This window comes from Hypanus sabinus, chromosome 6 (assembly GCF_030144855.1).
Source record: "Hypanus sabinus isolate sHypSab1 chromosome 6, sHypSab1.hap1, whole genome shotgun sequence".
NCBI classification, from domain to species: domain Eukaryota; kingdom Metazoa; phylum Chordata; class Chondrichthyes; order Myliobatiformes; family Dasyatidae; genus Hypanus; species Hypanus sabinus.
Window position 1 is genome coordinate 77393733 of NC_082711.1, and position 20077 is coordinate 77413809.

Below are 20077 nucleotides of genomic sequence, written 5' to 3' on the forward strand. Positions count from 1 at the left end.
GTATTATTTTGATCTAAATGTGTATTACTGTAAATAAATGAACTGTGTTTTAGAATACTTTGTCAGTTGGAAGAAAATTCTCCTTGCTATGGAGAAAGGACCCAACACTCAAGTAGTGGGTTTTGGCGTCTAATCTCACCATGGAGAGCAAACAAAGAAGTATACTAGTCTTTAAAGATTGGGTAGTTACAGTATAATCTCACTTTAGCAGCCAGTAGTGTTTAAAGTCTTTGAGTTTCAAACTTCACAGTCAGCAAACCCAATACCATCACAGTTGGTGCCTGAAGTGGTCATTTTATACCAAAAATATTATTTTGAAAGTGTTATTATTTAGCAGTAGTCCAACTCAGAAAGTTCTGGACAACTGCTACGGCACACCACCTAATACTATAAAATGGTCGACATCCTCGTATCCAGGTGTTGTGCGGACAAGTGCTGGTGGATATTATGAATGTGTTAATAGTATAGCAGAAATGCGGGAAAATACCCTGACTCTTCCTCACACTGAATATGATGAATGTGTTATTCTTCAATCAGGGACTGGAATGATGAAGGAATAGAACATAGAGTAGGATGCGGATTAGACAGACCAAACCTCGTTGTACGATATACTGGACTCAGACCATCACAATTTGTACCAGATCCCAACAATGTAGTAACAATTCTTGCCTGGAGACAACAAATCAGCCCCTTTTTTTTGCTAGAAATCAATGTCATATTCAGGTCACTGTTGTGGACTGAATCAAAGGTGGTGATGAATCAGCATATAGGAGGGAGATTGAAAATCTGACTGAATAGTGTCATAACAATACCTCTCACTAAGTGTCAACAGGACCAAGGAACTGATTATAGTCTGCAGGAGAGGGAAAACAAAAGTCCATGATCCAGTCCTCATTGGAGGATCAGAGGTGGAGAGTAGGTAGAGAGGAGATGTCAGGGGTAAGTTTTTTACTCAGTGAGTGGTGAGTGTGTGGAATGGGCTGCCGGCAACGGTGGTCGAGGCAGATATGATAGGGTCTTTAAAGAGACTTTTGGATAGGTACATGGAGCTTAGAAAAATAGAAGGCTATAGGTAAGCCTAGCAAATTCTAAGGTAGGGACATGTTCAGCACAACTTTGTGGGCTGAAGTGCCTGTATTGTGCTGTAGGTTTTCTATGTTTCTATGAGAGGGTTAGTAACTTTAAATTCCTAGGTGTTTGTATTTCAGAAGAAAGCAGGGCAGCCCCTCTACTTAACAGTTTGCGGAGATTCAAATTGACATTTAAAGCTCTTACAAACCTCTGTAGATGTGTAGTGGTTGTATCACTGCCTGTTTTGGAAACACCAATGCCTGGAACAGAAAATCTGATAAAAAGTAGTCAATATGGCCCAGTCCATCACGGGTAAAGCCCTCCCAATCATTGAGCACATCACCATGAAGCACTGTTGTAGGAAAGCAGCATTCATCAACAGGGATCCCCACCACCCAGGCCATGCTGTCTTCTCCCTGCTGCCATCAGGATGAAGGTACAAGAGCCTCAGGATTCATATACCCAGGTTCAGGAATGTTTACTACCCCTCAACCATCAGGCTCTTGAACAAAAAGGGGTAACTTCATTCAACTTCACTTTCCTCATCATTGAAATGTTCCCACAACCAATGGACTCACTTTCAAGACTCTTTGTCTCATTGAGTACTTGATATTTATTGCTATTTATGTATATTTGAATTTGCAGTTTGGTGCCTTCTGTACTTTGGCTGGATGCTCTATTTGGGCATTTTTTTAGATTCTATAGATTTGTTGAGTATGCCCACAAGAAAGTTGACCTTGAAATATGTACATCGGTAATATAATTTAATTAAAACTTTGAATCAAGCACCCGGGTGGGGACCACATGCTTACATATGTGATAGAACCTAGTACCCATATCTTAAACCTGGATCATGGGGGTATTGGGTATTCCTTAAAGGCACACACGAGGTAGTGCCCACACCAGTGAACCCTAGAGGTACTAATGAAACCTGGAGAGCAGATGCTTGGGAACATTTGTCAGAATTACTAAAGAGTTTGACTATAACCAGTAAAAGATGAATACAGGAACCTGTTCCTGTACAGGGAGCCACTGTAGTTTCCCCAGTGTGAACTTCTGATCATGTTTTTGGACATTTGCCCATTCAGAGTTTGCAGACAGAATGAGAAATGCTTCCAGCTGATGATGAAGAAATTCTGAAGCAGCGACTTTAGGAATTCTGGAAATTTCAAGACTTCAGGGTTGTCATACTTCCCAACATATTCAGGAATTCTTATTAATATTATTTACTATAGACTTGGTATCACCTGCACATGAGTGTGGAAATCCAAATCAGATATATACATGGATTTATAAACAAATAAATGGTGGAGATGTCCATGAAGGACCTTGTACTATATTGAGTAAAATAGTCAAAAGCTGGGGCTATTAAATCAGAGAACAAATGGCAAGAGCAGACAGGGACATAGTTCATTCTATAATGTTACCCATTTATTCTACGGAAAACCTCTGCACAATGTGCAGAATAGCTTTCAATCAATACCTGATACATGAATGATCCCGCTTACCCAAATGGTGATGGCAAGATTGCTGCTTGTTGCCACACAAGGACAACAAGCTTCCATCACACGGTCCTCTTCTTTCCCTCTAAAGGGAAAGCAGAGTCAGTAACAGAGTCATCAAACCAACCTTATTCAGTCACTGAATATACTTAGGAATGTTACGAAGGTGACGCAACTCTGAGGGGCTGAAGGGTACAAAGTCGCATCCTCCTTTTTGAGAATCACAAGATCACTATTATTTCGGGTCTGAGACCCAGGAGATGAGAGAGATACACATCATGAGGGAGAGAGATGCAGAATACACAAGGTTTGGAATGTCTCCTGACATCAGCGGAATGGAACCACTGATTACTGCCATTGTCTCTTGGAGAAGGAATTGTGTATTGAGTACTGTACTATTCATTGAAATCCCTCAGGGGACAACCAGAGTGGTCTGGTTGAGGGATTGCATCATCCCAACCTGATTGACATCTGAGACCCTGTGAGTGAGGATAAAAGAGCGGTCTGGGAAACACCCCTTTAGACGCACCAGGAGAAACGCTAGAAATCCCGTGATAGCGTTTTATAGCGAAAGCCAGTGGGGGCTCGTGTGTGTCCTCCCTCACCTGGGGTGGCAGGCTCACCATGGAAAAACGGTTTAGCTAAAGGAGAGGTCACAATTGAATGGCCACGACAATGAGACACCTGATGGATCGAAATCATAAAGGAAAGCTGGCAAGTTTTTCTCTTTCCCTCTCTCTCTCCAACAATTGCAACACAGTGACACCCAAAAGACAGCAGCTTGTGTGAACTGCAGCGAACGTTATATTTCCATCGGACAATTCATTATCCTCTAGACAATGATAGAGCTTATTTCTTATTGATTATTATTATACCCGCACTTTTAGGTTTAGTATTGACGACATATATTATCTGTATATTTGCATTGATATTATTTTTGTGTATTTTTACTAATAAATACTTTTAAAAATAGTATCATCAGACTTCAACAGATGTCTCTATCTTTGATTGTAAGTCATCCAGTTACGGGGTTCGTAACAACGTGCGGCCTCGTCTCGAGATTTGATACCAAATTGGAGGGCCAGTAAATCGGGCTTTTAAGTCCAAACTTGGATCTGGTTGCACGGGTAACCAGACGGGAAACCAGCAAAGATGGACATAGACGAATTTATAAAAAACCCAACTCTGGAGGCGCTAGAGGCTGCCACAAAGTTGGACTTGATAAATATTGCGAAAGGACTAAACCTCGCAGAGGTGAGGTTGTCAATGAAAAAGCGGGAAGTGCAGAGGGCCATAACTCAGTATTATATTGTGAAGAATGTGTTCTTGGCTGAGGTATTGGAAAATATCCCTGAAAAGGTACCAGCTAGTGGGACGGCTCAGTTTGAGTTGGAAAAATCAAGGTTGGAGCATGAAATTAATTTAAAACAGCTGGAAGCTGCTGAAAAGGAGAAGGAAAGAGCTGAAAAGCAAAGGGAGCATGAGCTCCAGCAAAAGGAGTTAGAGGTGAAGAGGGAGCATGAAATTAAGTTAAAACAGTTGGAAGCAGCTGAAAAGGAGAAGGAAAGAGCCGAAAAGGAGAGGGAGTATGAGGAGAAGGAGAAACAAAGGCAACATGAGCTGGACCTGGAGAAGTTAAGGAAAGAGTGAAGAGCTCAAGGGCCAGACTGAGAGGAGAGATTTAATGTTAGTAGGGAGTTTAGGTTAGTACCTCCATTCGAGGAGACGGATGTTGATAGTTATTTCTTGCATTTTGAAAAGGTGGCAGTGAGTCAGAAGTGGCCCAGAGATTAGTGGGTGGCGTTGTTATAAAGTGTGTTAAAAGGGAAGGCACAACAGGCATATGCGCCGTTGAATATGGAGGAGGAAGAGTCTGAGAATTATGAGGAAGTAAAAGAGGCCATTCTTCGGGCCTACAAGTTGGTACCTGAGGCCTATAGACAAAAGTTCAGAAATTTAAAGAAAGGGTGGAATCAGACGTATGCAGAGTTTGCCTATGAGAAGGGTGTGCTCTTGGATTGTTGGTGTGCAGCAGAAATGGTGGAAGAAGATTTTCGGCATTGAAGGGAGTTAATTCTGATTGAGGAATTTAAAGGTTGTGTTATGGATGATATCTGGATATATTTGAACGAGAAGCCGAATAAGTCCATATCCGAATTTGCAAGGTTCGCAGATGAATATGCCCTAACCCACAAGACAAAGTTTTCCTCGAATAAACGTTACCAGAAAGACCGTAGGAACGATAGAGAAAGCCCGCCGGCTGAGGCAGAGATTCAGCCGGGAGCTAGTGGTAAAAATAAGGAGGAGGAAAGGCAAGTTGGCAGGAGGGGTCCTGGCTTGACCTGTTTTAATTGTGGAAAGGTGGGTCATATTGCATCTAAGTGCTTTGCTCCGAGGAAGGAGACAGGAAAAGGGAAAGCAGCAGTCCCTACAGGGTGTATTGTGTTGATCAGTAAATCGACGAGAAAGCCCCAGGTAGATAAAATACAAGAGGGGCGTGAGAAATTTATTTCAGAAGGGACCGTGTCTGTGAAAGAGGGAGAAACCCCAGTTCCAGTGTGGATCTGGAGGGATACTGGAGCTGAGCAGTCATTGATTCGCAGTAAGGTACTAGATTTTGGTCCCGAGACTGGAGAGGTAGCTTTGAGAGGCATCAGAAAAGGGACAGAAGCTGTGCCTTTGCATAGGATCATTATAAATTGTGAGCTGATATCTGGACCAGTTGAAATAGGGGTGCGATCAGAATTTCTGAGAACTGACATAGACATCCTTCTGGGTAATGATTTAGCTGGTGGTGAAGTTTAGTTGGCCATGGTGCTGACGAGCCAGTCTGTAAGTGTTGAGGACCTGCCCCAGGTTCCAAGATCTCTTCCGCATGCGCGACCACTCGCAGCATGTCGAGAAAGGCAACTGAGACAGAGACCAGTTTAAATCAGGCCAGTATCGATTTGGCTGAGACGTTTTTACTGACCCTGTACCAAAAGGGGTTAGAGGGTGGTAAAACAGAGAATAGGGAGGTGAAAGAGAGTAAGGGAGAGGAGGTAGACCCGCCCTTAGCCAGGAGGAAATTTATAGAGGCACAGAGTAAAAATGAGAAACAGATAAGGCTATTAGAAGGTCCAGGGTTGGACATGGATGATCTGTCTGGCTTGACAGAACTGTTTGAAGAAGTTGAAAATTTTAAATGTGTTCCTGATAATGAAATGGGGGCAGTCCTGGAGGAAAAGGATGCCATTACCTTGAAGATGTCTGCTGGGTTGGCAGATGAGGTTGTTTCAGCCCACAGGGTTGAGTTTACTCCGGAAGGGAGTTGCCCAGAGAGTAACTGGGAGGATCAGGGGAACTTAGAATTTGAAAAGGGGATGGGTATTGAAAGCCAGGAAGAGGCAGAGGTCCCATTTGAGTGTGTTCAAGATGTGGATGCACGTGGTACTGAACCTAGTAATGAAACTCAGGAAACGTCTGAGGTATCTGATTCAGTTAAAAGGGAATGCAGTCCTTGTGGGTCAGATGGACTTGGGTCAGTGAAGAAAGGGTTAACCTTGGTACTAGTGGGAAGTGAGAATTCCCAGTTGTTTGTGTTCAAAGGTGTGTTAAAAGTTAGTGAGGAGATAAAAGGTGGTGATGTGAATCTTATTATTGAAGGGAAAGAAAAAAGTGTAGTTCCTAAATTGAATGAAGAAAATTTAAAGTCTGGATTGGTATCGGAAGCAGTAACCAGGCTGAGGGACAATGGATTGTTAACACGGTGCTTGTGAATCAATTACAGTTTGATTTGGAATGTAAAGGTGCCCCTGACTTGCTTAAAAATAAAGAATTGTGTGGAAGTTCAGAAAATGGGCTACGTTTGGAAAACATTGTTGATAAAATAACTCCTATGAAAGGAGCATGAAAAACCCTGTTCCACACTGGGAAGCAAGCTAACCACATAGGAGTTAACTGGAAAAGAGGCGAGGGTTGATGGGATGCCACTTTAAATAACAGGATCCGGTTTTAAGGGATTTCGACAAAGCATGTAAATAATAAAGACAACACCATGGAAGATTGACTGTTAAGTTTGAAAGTAAAATAAAGATTAGTATTTGCATGAACTTTTGTAATATACACGTAAGCTAAGATCACAACTCTTTAGTTTTGTTTTGCTGAAGAAAAGGAATAAAAATAGGTGGTTATTAAATTGGAGTCTGATGCTACAGGAATTTATTAAGGTACAAGATATTAAGATATTAAAGGAAGTGACAATGTAATCACTAACTGTTTAGATGCTGGATTGAATGTATAACTGTATTACTCTGTAGTGAAAAAGAACTCTTTTGTATTGTGTTAGATTCTGAAATCCTGTAAGACTCTGTATTAGTTAATTTTTACCTGTGGCAAAAATCCTTAGAAGGAAGGGGGTGTTACAAAGGTGAAGCAACTCTGAGGGGCCGAAGGGTAGAAAGTCACCTCCTTTTTGAGAATCGCAAGATTGCTATTATTTTGGGTCTGAGACCCAGGAGATGAGAGAGATACACATCATGAGGGAGAGAGATGCAGAATACACAAGGTTTGGAATGTCTCCTGACATCAGCGGAACGGAATCACTGATTACTGCCATTGTTTCTTGGAGAAGGATTTGTGTATTGAGTACTGTACTATTCATTGAAATCCCTCAGGGGACAACCAGAGTGGTCTGGTTGAGGGATTGCATCATCCCAACCTGATCGACATCTGAGACCCCATGAATAAGGATAAAAGAGCTGTCTGGGGAACAACCCCTTTAGACGCACCAGGAGAAACGCTAGAAATCCCGTGACAGCGTTTTATAGCGAAAGCCGGTGGGGGCTCGTGTGTGTCCTCCCTTGCCTGGGTGGCAGGCTCACCACGGAAGAACGGTTTCGCTAAAGGAGAGGTCACAATTGAACGGCCACGACGAGACACCTGATGGATTGAAATCATAAAGGAAAGCTGGCAAGTTTTTCTCTTTCCCTCTTTCTCAACAACAATTGCAACACAGCGACACCCAAAAGATGGCAGCTTGTGTGAACTGCAGCGAACGTTATATTTCCATCAGACAATTCATTATTCCCTAGACAGCGATAGAGCTTATTTCTTATTGATTATTATTATACCCGCAATTTTAGGTTTAGTATTGACGACATATATTATCTGTATATTTGCATTGATATTATTTTTGTGTATTTTTACTAATAAATACTGTTAAAATAGTATCATCAGACTTCAATGGACGTCTCTATCTTTGCTGGTAAGTCACCCAGTTATGGGGTTCGTAACAGGAAATAGACTTCTGGACTTTAAAGAAATGAAATGTGTGGGATTAATTACAGAAGGCAGGGCTGGGGTAAATGATGAACTATAATCTAATGTAATGGGGGACAGGTATATTTCCTATTTTGGATTCTGAGAAAGACCTATCTCAGCTTGATCATTAAGCACAGAGATAAAGGTGAAATTAAACTCCACTTAATAGTTCACCATATGCACATGCCCAGCAACTGGAAACCCCTGCTTTTAATAAATTTGTTAACCATGGTACAATATAGGTTGATGGAGAGTACCAAGTCAATTCACATGAGCCACCATGTCATATCTTGAATACCAGAGATGGAGGAATTCTGAAGGAGACCGTGGATGGAAGGGTATCATCCTACATTGATTCAATTGTCTTTTGGATCAGTTTGCTAGAATTCATAACTAAGAAAATGTCACACCTACTTAGATCTACAGATTTAAACAAAACTACTCTCAGCTTTATTCTCTGCCAACTATTGATAGTGGAGCTGTGCATTTGCACTGCCATGATTTTCATTTTTTTTAAAAAAAACCTCTATATTCCGCAGAATGTAAACATGACGTTTGGTATCAGCCCCGTGCACAAAGTCTTCCATTGGAAAGACTATATTCTCATGGGATTATAAAGAATAGGGTTAATTTCAAGTAAGTACTTTACTGTTCCGCTCTGGAGAATTTGTAGAAGCAATTAAAGATGACACCACACTCTCAGTTTTATTTCACTGATGTAACAAATACGCTGTTGTGTTAAAGATAGACAAGCTATCTTTGGCAAAAGTATCATGGACTGTAGACTTGTGGAGTTCTCAGTTTTGGGTCCTGCAACTCCCTTTGTAGTACCCAGTAGTTTGTTATTAAAAGTTCTATACTTAATATCACGTTGCCTTAACTGCCTATCTTAAAAAAAATCTAGAATTGGCAGTTGATTTTTTTTGTAGTTTTCGGGAGTATTTTGTTGGAAATATGGGTGAAATACGATTTTGTAACTATACTCTTTTATAGTCAACACAACGCCTTCGGTTTAGTCGAATAAAGTTACAATAAAAAGGATTAGCAAATCGAGTGTGATCGGCAACTAAGAAACACGTTTACAGAGCATTTTCGACCTCACAGTCTGCGGTAGTCTGGGTTAGACAAAGCGGTGATTGACAAGCGAGCCCTGACGAAGGCGGTTAATTTCATACAACGGTCGTAGCAGAGGGAGAAGAGAGCATTCAAAAATAGAAGAGTTTTATTTCTTTTCATGGAAGATCGATATTGAAAACAGAATAAAAGAAGATTACGCTCTGCAAAATTATTGCTTTGTAAGTGTCTGAATTTGGAGTGGCGAGTATGCATAGTTAGCTGCTTGCGCTGTGAGTTAATTTAGCGGGCAGTTGTTGTTCATGTTTGTCAGAGAGAGCACAGGCTGTCAGATGTTTGACCTTTGCTTTTTGGAATTATTGGTTCGATTTCTTTTTGTACTATATATTTTCGTGAAGAAAATCAAAGTTTAAAGAAAAATGAAGCGATATGTTTTTGTAAAGGCTCTTTTATTTTGTTTTAATTATAATATTTAAACGTTATTGACATTGACCTAGATCGATATTGGTTCTGAACGAATAAAGAACGTAAAGGACCATGGAAATAGCGAAGACTGCGAAAACTACTAGACCATCGACAGGGTATGTGCACATTTCCTAAACTTTATTGTACAGTACCTTTATTGCAAACGTTTGTGTTCGGTGAAATAAATCGTGCATCTGCGCACTTAAATGCAAATGAAGAAAGAGGGAGCGAGAGGAAGGGCGGAATAGATGCAGTAAACAAATGCGTGTGGTTGTTTTGTGAATGGTTGGTTAAAGTAGGGAAGGGTTCCGGTCGCGAAGTTGGATCCTGCCCTGTTGTGCTGCGCTTTGTCCGTTTCCCTGGAAACGCCGCATACCTGGTTTCCCGAACCACCCGCCTGACACCTGTTGGCAACAGTCTGTGCAAGGCTGGCTCAGGATGCTTGTGTGTAGGAGCGACTTGTGTTGTTTCTGGATTTTTCTACAAGGCTTTCAGGAGCATAAAAAACACCTTAGTTTGTCTTTCAAAATATCATGTTTATAGTGTGTCAGCGATTGTAACCGAAGTGAAGTTGAAGTATAACATTTACAATCCGATGAAGGGTTTCGGCCCGAAAGTCGTCACTACCTCCTCCCATAGATGTTGTCTGGCCTGCTGAGTCCTGCCTTTTGTGTTTTTATTTATTTCCAGCATCTGCAGATTCACTCGTGTTACATTTACAATCTCACCGTTTACACTTTAGGCAATCAACGATGTCTTTGTAATTTTTAAAACCTTACTTTTCTATGTCTTTTAAAAATTCATCCTTTATTGACAAAACACCGTTAGTTTCTTCCACGTAATAACACAGGACGCTGTATGCAAAACGAATTTTATGTCTTCATGCATTTTGAGAGAATTTAAATGGCAATATCAATACTGAAGAGTTTGCTTGAATTTGTTCTGATCCTTCTAACGTTTTCCTGCACTTCATCATTCCTAGCATAACTATTTAAATGTTTAATGTCTGTCAAAAGTGAGTTGGTGTTTGGTTTCTTTATTTAAGACGTATAGTAATTTTCAATAATATAGAGCCAGCGCTAGGTATGCTTTCAAGGTTTTTCTCTAAAGTAAGTCATTACATCTATCATTTAAACTTTTTTTTAGTGTGAAGGCAATAATTAACCATGAGCCAATTATACAATCCATCTTCAGAAAGCTTAATGTGTTTTGGTGCTGGTCTGTTGTTGTTATCTATATCAACAATACAGGTGATAATGTGGTAAATTGGATCAGCAAATTTGAGGATGACCCCAAGATTGGGGGCATGGTGGACAGCAAGGAAGACTGTCAAAGTTTGCAGCAGGATCTGGACCAGCTGGAAAATGGGCTGAAAAATGCTAGGTGGAATTTAATGCAAACAAATGTGAGGTGTTGCACTTTGGGAGGACGAGCCAGAGTTGAACTTGCAGAGAGAGTGGAAGGGTACTGAGGGATGTGGTAGAACAGAGGAATCTGGGAATACAGATCCAAAATTCCTTGAAAGTGGCATCATGGGTAGATAAGATCGTAAGGAGAGCTTTGGCACACTGGCCTTCATAAATTAAAATGTTAAGTACAGAAGTTGGGATGTAATGTTGAAATTTTTTAGGTGTTGGTGAGGCCTAATCTGGAGTATTTTGTGCGGCTCTGCTCACCTACTGACAGGAAAGACTGAAAGACTATATAAAAAAAGTTACAAGGATGTTCCTGGTACTTGAGGATCTGAGTTAAAGGGAAAGCAACACACACAAAATGCTGAAGCAACTCAACAGGCCAGGCAGCATCTACGGAAGAGTACAGTCAACGTATTTAGCCTTAACCATTCAGCAGGACTCCCGCTGAAAGGACTCGGCCCGAAACGTTGACTGTCCTATTTTCCATAGATGCTGCCTGGCCTGCTGAGTTCCTCCAGCATTTAGTGTGTGTTGCTTGGATTTCCAGCATCTGCAGATTTTCTCTTGTTTGTAAAGAGAAAGGTTTAATAGGTTAGGATTTTATTCCCCAGAGTGTAGAAGAATGAGGGGAGTTTTGAAAGAGGTATACAGCATTATTAGGAGTATAGATCGGGTAAATGCATGCAGGGTAAGATTAGAACTAGAGCTCATGCATTAAGGGTGAAAGGTGAAATGTTCAAAGCGGATTTCACTCAGAGGGTGGTGAGAGAGTGGAGCAAACTGCTGATGGAAGTAGTGAATATTAGTTCAATTGTAACATTTAAGAGAAGTTTGAATGGGTATATGGATGAGAGGGTTATGGAGGGCAAGGCTCCAGATGCAGGTTGATGGGACTAAACAGAATAATAGTTTGGCACGGACTAGATGGATTGAAGGGCCTGTTTTTGTGCTATTGTGCTCTATGATTCTACTTGCTACAGTGTAGAATTTATAACACTGATTTATAACTGGTAGATACAATAAGTTCTGAGTGTGGAAATCTGCAGTTTTTGTTGTCTTTGAATAGCCTTGCTGTTGCATTCATCCATACAACTGCAGAATCTACCATCAAAGTGGTCAGCACAGGTGCCGGAAGCAGCACCAATGCAGCCGTCGATGTAGCATAGGGAAAGTGTGTGATGGTCACCAGTGTAGGCTTGGAACATAGACTGTTCCACGTAGCTGAAAAACAGGCAGGCATAGCTGGGACTCATGCGAGTGTCCTTTTGTTAATGGAAGTGGGAGAACTCAAAGGAAAAATTAAGTGTGAGGACAAGTTCTGCTAGGCAAAGGAGAGTGGTGGTGGAGGGGAACTAGCTGGGTGTGGTATCCAAAAAGAAACAGAGGGCTTTGAGGCCATTCCTGGTGGAGGATGGAAGTGTTAAGGGACTGGACATCCATAGTAAGATTGAGATGATGGGGGCCATGGAACCTGAAATCCTTGAAAACATCAGGAGCGTGCGAGGCGTCACGGGTGTAGGTGGGAAGGGACAGAACTGGGGGGGTGGGGGAATAAAACAGAGTCAAGGTATGCAGATATGAATTCATTTGGGCAGGAACAAGCTGAAACAATGTGTCCACCTGTGGATTTTGAGTAGGAGGTAGAAACAGGAGGTATGGGGTATGGGAACTTTGAGGTTGGTGGCAGTTGATGGGAGATTCCCAGAGTCAACAAGGTTGGTGATGATGTGGGAGACAATGGCCTGGTGTTTCTTAGTGGGGTCCTGTTTGAGGGGTAAGTAAGAGGAGATGTCTGAGAGTTGGTGTTGGGCCTCAGCAAGGTAGAGGTCAATTCGCCAGACTACTACAGCACCCCCCTTATCTGTGGTTTTCATAGGATTAGTGCGGAGGGAGTGGAGAGCTGGGCTTTCAGAAGGAGTGAGGTTGGTATAGGAGAAGGGAATGTTAAAGTCTAGGCAGCTGTCAATGAAAAGGACCAGAGCAGGCAAAAGACCAGGGTGGGGTGTCCAGGAAGAGGATCCCACTTGAAGGTGGGACAAGTGGGATCTCCCAGTGGCCACCCATTTTAATTCCACTTCCCTTTCCCATTCCGATATGTCCATCCATGGCTTCTGTAGATTTTCTTTTGTTTGAGAAGTATGGTGAATACAGCATTGAAGGTGAATGCACACAATATACAAAATAAAGGAAATGATGTTGCAGCACAGTCAGAAATTGGCAGGCATGATGTTGTATCACAGAGTCATGGTTGAAAGGAGATCATAGCTGGAAGCTTAATATCCAAGGATATATATTGAATTAAAAGGAAAGGTAGTTGGGCAAAGAGAGTGGGGTGGCTCTGTTGATTTAAAAAAAAATGAAATCAAATCCTTGGAGAGAAGTTGCATAGCATTGGAAGATATGGAATCCTTGTGTGTAGTGTTAAGACACTTCAAGAGTAAAAGAAGTTCTAATGAAAGCTATATACAGTCAGGTCAGGATGTGGGATAGAAATTACAATTAGGAGATAGAAATGGCATGTAAAAAGGACAATGTTTGCGATGGTCATGGGGGAATTACAATATGCAGGTAGGTTGGGGAAAATCAGGTTGGTGCTGGATACTAAGAGAAGGAATTTGTCAAATGCCAATAAATGGCATTTTGGAGTAGCTTGTGATTGAGCCCAATAGGGAAAAGGCAATTCTAGGTTGGGTGTGTGTACAGAACCAGATTTGATTTGGGATCTTAACATAAAGGAACCCTAAATTAGCAGTGATCCTAATATGAAAGAATTCACTCTCTGGTTTGACAGAGGGAAACAAAAATCAGAAGTATCGATATGACAGTGGAGTAAAGGGAACCACAGAGACATGAGAGAGGAGCTGGCTAAAGTTGACTGGAAGAGGACACTAGCAGAACAGTAAGGGCAAGAGTGAGGAATTGGGGGATATAAAAAAACTAATTTTGAAGCTCTGGTTAAAAAAATAATTGGGACTGAATAGGTATTTTTAAAATGAAGTAAACTCTGCCTTCAGCAGCCAGCTAAGACAGGCACATTACCAGTTCTCCTCGGCTTGCAGAGAGACATTGAGAGTTTGATAACATTGTACATTGTACCCTTGTTTGAGTAGGAGGAGGAGGGCACACTGATAAGGACAGAAGGAACATCCATCTGTAATTAAGTCAGGGCCTAGCAAAGGGAATAACTGATGAGGACTGGACAGCACATCCATCTGTAATTAAACCTTGATCTAGCAGACTCTCTTATCTGTTACTAAGTTTCACACCAACAGAATTGGTGGGTGTACCAGTTCAAATAACATCTTGCAACAGTAATGTATTGGGCTTACTATGTATAAATATATGGCTGTAACCGGAAGGGGGGGCCCACGTGTCGGATGCTGGCAGTACTTGCGTGCTTTCCCTTTGACAACTGGGTTTCAAACTCCTGCAGGAGGGTGCACAGTAAACTCTGGTAGCTATAAGAAGCTGGTCTCCTGAGTTTTATTCAGATTCGACTTTAACAGGAGTTTCTGGGTGAAATTCAGAAGATGCAGGATCGGTTCATCCCAAAGAAGAAGAAGCATTTTAAAGGGAGGATTAATAGGATTAGCTTTAAATGTCATATGTACATCATTTTTGGAATGTGGGAAGAAACCAGATCACCTGGAGGAAAGCCACATGATCACAAGGAGAACATACAAACTCTTTAAAGATGGAGGCAGAGATTGAATCCTGATGTAACAGCAGGCGCTGTAAAGCATTGTGCTAACTATTGCGCTACCATGCATGGATGAGGTAACTGTGGCTGACGAGGGAAGTCTAAGGTGGCGTAAAAACAAAAGAGAGGGTATACAATGTGTCAAAAATCCCTGGGAGGCAGGAGGATGTTTCTTACAGTGCGGGAGTCCAGGACCAGAAAGCACAACCTTAGATTAGAAGGATATCCCTTTAGAACGGACATGAGGAGGAATCTTATTAGCCAGATGATGGTGAGTCTGTGAAATGCATTACCCCAAATGGCTGTGTAGGCCATTTTATTGGGTTTATTTGGTATATTTAGAGAGGAGGTTGATGTTCTTGATTAATGAGGATGTCAAAGGTTATGTGGAGAAGGCAGGAGAATAGGGTTGAGGAGAATGATAAATTAGGTATGATAGAAAGGCAGAGCTGACTCGATTAGGACTGAAGGACCTAATTCTTCTCATATATCCTATGGTCCTATGAGTGATTAGTCATCATTTTTCTCTTCAGACACTGTCCTTTTAAGAGACGGGAACAAAAAAAAAACTAGAAAGTACTCTAAATGGATATTTGGCAAATAATCATATTATTCTGGTTGTTGTTTTAACTGAGCATCACAGCTTTAGGACTTTTTTTGATCATGACTCCTAGAATAATGTTAGGAACTCAGATATCCAGTATTATTCTGGGTGCTGTCAGGGTTAAAGGTGAGTGAAATGTGCCTCTGTTACTTTTACATTTGTTCCAAATAATTGCAAACTTATTCCCTCTTTACTGCAGGACAACAGTTGCACCTTGAGCATTTCTTTGCCTGTGAAGTCTGTTTTGAATGACCTTGGATCTGAAATATAATATGCCGTTTAACTGGATGATACTTATTTTCAACAAAGAAGTTTCATGTGGTTCATCAAGTTTGTGATACTTAGGTGCAGCTAGGTTGTTGCAAGGCAACCAGGTAGCAAGGTTGTCTGGTTGCTTTGCACAGTAAGTGACCTTGAGAGTTGTCTGTATGGAGTTCACTTATTCTTTCTGTGTCTGCATGGGTTTCTACCATGTGGTTCAATATCCCCTCACGTTCTTCAGACTAGACCTGCAGGTTGATAGGTTGAGATGAGTGTGTAGATGAGTGGTAACCTGAGCATATGATGGGAAAATGCGGAGAATAAAATATGAGCAGTGTACAATTGGTGTAATAGGACTTTGATGGTCAGCTTGAACTGAGTGGGCCAGAGGGTCTGTTGCTATGCTACATGGCCCTGTGACTCACCTGCCCTGCTTATACTCGGGCATCATAACCTATCATTTCCTTGTGTGTTGTATCTGCCAATCTTGTAGTAGCATGGCTTTTTGGGGAAGACTAAAACTAAATCAGATCTCCAGATAACACCATGACCGGTGACCTTAAATTTACCCATTTACATCCTGTCTGAACACTCAAGCTCCCAATACAAGCCTTTGGAAAGGGATTCTTTCACACCTGAGATTTTCATGTGTTGGCCAATGTAGAAAAGCAGGGACTTTTTAAACCCACTTCCTTGAATTTAATTTTCTTCATATTTTGTTCTTGCCTTAACATTCTGAATATAAAACATAATTGTCATTCATTCTTCATACTTATAAAATGTTCTTTTTCCTGGATGAGAGTATTCTCTGTATCTTCTAATGGCCACTTTATTAGGCACACCTGTACACCTGCTTGTTAATGCAAATATCTAATCAGCCAATCATGTGGAAATTCAATGTTTAAAAGCATGCAGACGTGGTCAAGAGGTTCAGTTGTTGTTCAGATCAAACATCCAAAATGGGGAAGAAATGTGATCTATGTGACTGTGGAATGATTATCTCATTAACTGTCGATCTTTTGGGATTTTCACACACAACAGTCTCTAGAGTTTACAGAGGATAATGTAAAAAAAATCCAGTGAATGGTAATCCTGTGGGTAAAAATGTCATGTTAAAGTGTCACAGGAAAATGATCAAGTTGACAGGAAGGTGACAGTAATTTAAATAGCCATATGTTACAACAGTGTGTGGAGAAGAGCATTTCTGAACACACAATGTGTTGAATCATTCACATCCCTCCTCGATAGGCTACTGCAGCAGAAGACCACGAGCATAGGCTCAGTGGCCACTTTATTAGGTACACGGCATAGCTAATAAAGTAGCCACTGTGTATTTCTTTTACCCTTTTTGTTGAGAGTCGTGTCCTCTGAAATGTAATGATCCTGTTTCCATTTCCTTTCCCATAGCAATGTATAATTACTTCCGTATTAAAGTCCTGGACATTACCTTTCAGCCCTGAAATGCACACGCCTTTGAAAAAGTGTTACTTATTATTTTAGTCAGTAAATTCTTTGTTAACTGTAAGATTGGTGCATAAAAGGGAGGAAGGTCATTTTGTTGCATTTCAATATTCTACTTTCTAATGTCTATGTATTTCAGCCTTTTCAAAAGTAGTCTGTAATCTTTTGTATTATTCAGTCCACTGCCTTTACTGAATCCTACAAAAAGAAGTGGATATGGCCCATTCCATCAAAAGTGAAGCCCACCCCACCATTGAGCACTGTCGCAGGAAAAGCACCAACCATCATCAAGGACCCCACTACCCAGGTCATGCTGTCTTCTCTCGGATGCCATCAGGAAGTAGGTATAGGAGTTTCAGAATCTACACCACCAGATTCAGGAGCAGTTATTACCCCTCGACCATCAGGCTCTTCACTCAACTTCACCTGCCCCATCATTGAAGTATTCTCACAACCTACAGACTCACTTTCAAGGACTCTTCATCTTATGTTTTTGATATTTATTGCTTACTTATTAATTATTATTTTTTCCTTTTGTGTTTACACAGTTTGTTGTCTTTTGCACATTGGTTGTCCTCCTTATTGGGTGCGGTCTTTCACTGATTCTAATATGGTTATTGGATTTATTGAGTATGCCTTTAAGAAACCAAATCTCAGGGTTCTATATAGTGACATATTTGTACTTGGACAATAAATTTACTTTGAACTTTAAATCTTAACTCATAGGTTATTTTTTCATTTGCTGAAGCAAACAGCATCAAAAGGTTGCAAAGGGCTCTTTTGCCCTCTAAATCACTGCTGCCACTCAAATATTTGTCTATACTGTATTTTCCAGCAACCTTTGGATTGCTCAGTGCTAAGAATCTTCATATAAATACTTAACTGTTATGACAGTATGTGTTCGTACCCCTACTGATAATGGTTTGAGACTTCAGAATCCGAATCAGAATCAGGTTTATTATCTCTGGCATGTGATGTGAAATTTGTTAACTTAGCAGCAGCATTCAATGTAATACATAATCTAGCAGAGAGAGAAAAATAATAAACAAAATAAAACATAATAAATAAACAAGTAAATCAATTACATATATTGAATAGATTTTTTTAAAATGTGGAAAACAGAAATACTCTATATTAACAAAAAGTGAGGTAGTGTCCAAAGCTTCAATGTCCATTTAGGAATTGGATGATAAAGGGGTAGAAGCTGTTCCTGAATCGCTGAGTGTGTGCCTTCAGGCTTCTGTACCTCCTTCCTGATGGTAACAGTGAGAAAAGGGCATGCCCTGGGTGCTGGAGGTCCTTAATAATGGACGCTGCCTTTCTGAGACACTGCTCCCCAATGATGTCCTGGGTATTTTGTAGGCTAGTGCCCAAGATGGAGCTGACTAAATTTATAACTTTCTATAGCTTCTTCCAGTCCTGTGCAGTAGACCCTCCATACCAGACAGTGATGCAGCCTCTCAGAATGCTCTCCATAGTACAATTACAGAAGTTTTTGAGTGTATTTGTTGACATACCAAATCTCTTCAAACTTGTAATAAAGTATAGCCGCTTTCATGCCTTCTTTATGACGACATCAATATGTTGGGACCAGGTTAGATCCTCAGAAATCTTGACACTGAGGAACTTGAAGCTGCTCACTCTCTCCACTTCTGATCCCTCTGAGGATAGGTATGTGTTCCTTCATCTTGCCCTTCCTGAAGTCCACAGTCAGTTCTTTTGTCTTACTGACATTAAGTGCCAGGTTGTTGCTGTGACACCATTCCACTAGTTGGAATATCTCACTCCTGTATGTCCTCTTTTCATAACCTGAGATTCTACCAACAATGGTTGTATTGTCAGCAAATTTATAGATGGTATTTGAGCTATGCCTAGCCACAAAGTCATGTATATACAGAGAGTAGAGCAGTGGACAAAGCACACGCCCCTGAGGTGTGCCAGTATTGATCCTCAGTGAAGAGGATATGTTATCACCAATCCGCACAGGAAGTTGAGGATCCAATTGCAGATGGAGGTACAGAGGCCCAGGTCTTTTTTCTGGGTGAAAAACAATTCTACTTCCTCAATGGCCCTCTAATTCTCCTACCATTTAAACATTTGCTCTCTGGTGAAATATCACTACTTAGTTTATTCCCCTACTAGATTATGCCCCTCAATTTTGCATACCTTAGTTGGGAATCGTTTTAGCCTTATAAGGAAAACAAATCCCAGCCTATTCAATCTCTCTTCATAAATGAAATGTGCTACTTCCAGAAAAATCCCAGTGAATCTTTCAAAAGTTCAATTATCAAAGTATGTATGCAGTATACAACTCTGAGATCCTTTTTCTCCAGAGAGCCATGAAACAAAAAAAAACATGGGAGTCAGTTCAAAGAGAAACAGCAAACACGCCCTTCCCTTCTGCACAAAAAAAGATAATCAACCTCCACCAAACCCCCTCCCCTGTATAAATTGCAACAAGAACACTGGCTTCCAAACACCCCTCTTCTGGCAAGAAACACAACAAGAACATCGACTGCCAAATCCTCCTCCCCTGCACAAAAATTAACAAAAACTCAACAAAAATATTAACCCCCAATCCCTCTCCCCGCACAAAAAAACACAAGAACATCAACCATTGAACAACTCCTCCCCTCGCACAAAAAACAAGAAAGCTCAGAATATAAAAACCATAAGAGTGGAAAAAGCCCATAGTCCAAATCCATAAATGCAAAACCTCAGTAACAACTCTGACATCATCAAAAGAAAGAGAGACCACTCAAATGCAGAGGCCCATCCTCCAGGCACAGCGATAGGCCACACAGGCTTCTTCTCTGGCAGCAGAGTGATTCCATGAGCGACCATAAAGCAGGAGGTTGGTGCTGAATCCAAACTCGTCATCCGCATTTGCCTCAATGTTTCAATCTTCCTTGTTGCTTCAATCAATGAATGATTGAGGCTTTAATTGGTGAAATATAGTCAAACATTGGCTCACAACTTGTCTCGTAGTTTCTTCACCCCAAGGTTCACACTAGCTTTCCGGAATCTTCTTGGAGACAGCAAAGCACTGAATCACTCAGTAGATCTCCAGACTGTAAATCACAGGCTCTAACAGTTGCAGAAACAGATTTAAGATGAAGAATCGATGTAAAAGAAGTGAAATAAACCAGTTTTGTGGTTGATCCAAAAGAAGTTGACCAAGGAAGCATTGTGTGCAGGCACCATCTACTTTTACAATTTCATT

The 20077-nt window shown here is 41.0% G+C and overlaps 1 protein-coding gene across 5 annotated transcripts in view; it reads left to right on the plus strand.

Moving 5' to 3' along the window:
- The window catches only part of cobl (cordon-bleu WH2 repeat protein), a 322888-nt gene that overhangs the window by 59046 nt on the left and 243765 nt on the right, over positions 1-20077 (plus strand). For 2 of the 5 annotated variants that reach the window (XM_059972431.1, XM_059972434.1), the window contains exons 1-2: positions 8986-9169; positions 9446-9529. The exons of 2 other annotated variants lie outside the window; for them this stretch is intronic. In XM_059972431.1, the coding sequence (XP_059828414.1) occupies positions 9486-9529 (44 nt within the window). In that variant the 5' untranslated portion in view covers positions 8986-9169; positions 9446-9485. Of the gene's footprint in view, positions 1-8985; positions 9170-9445; positions 9530-20077 lie in introns of those variants that run through there. One more of the 5 variants, XM_059972433.1, reaches the window with a different exon arrangement.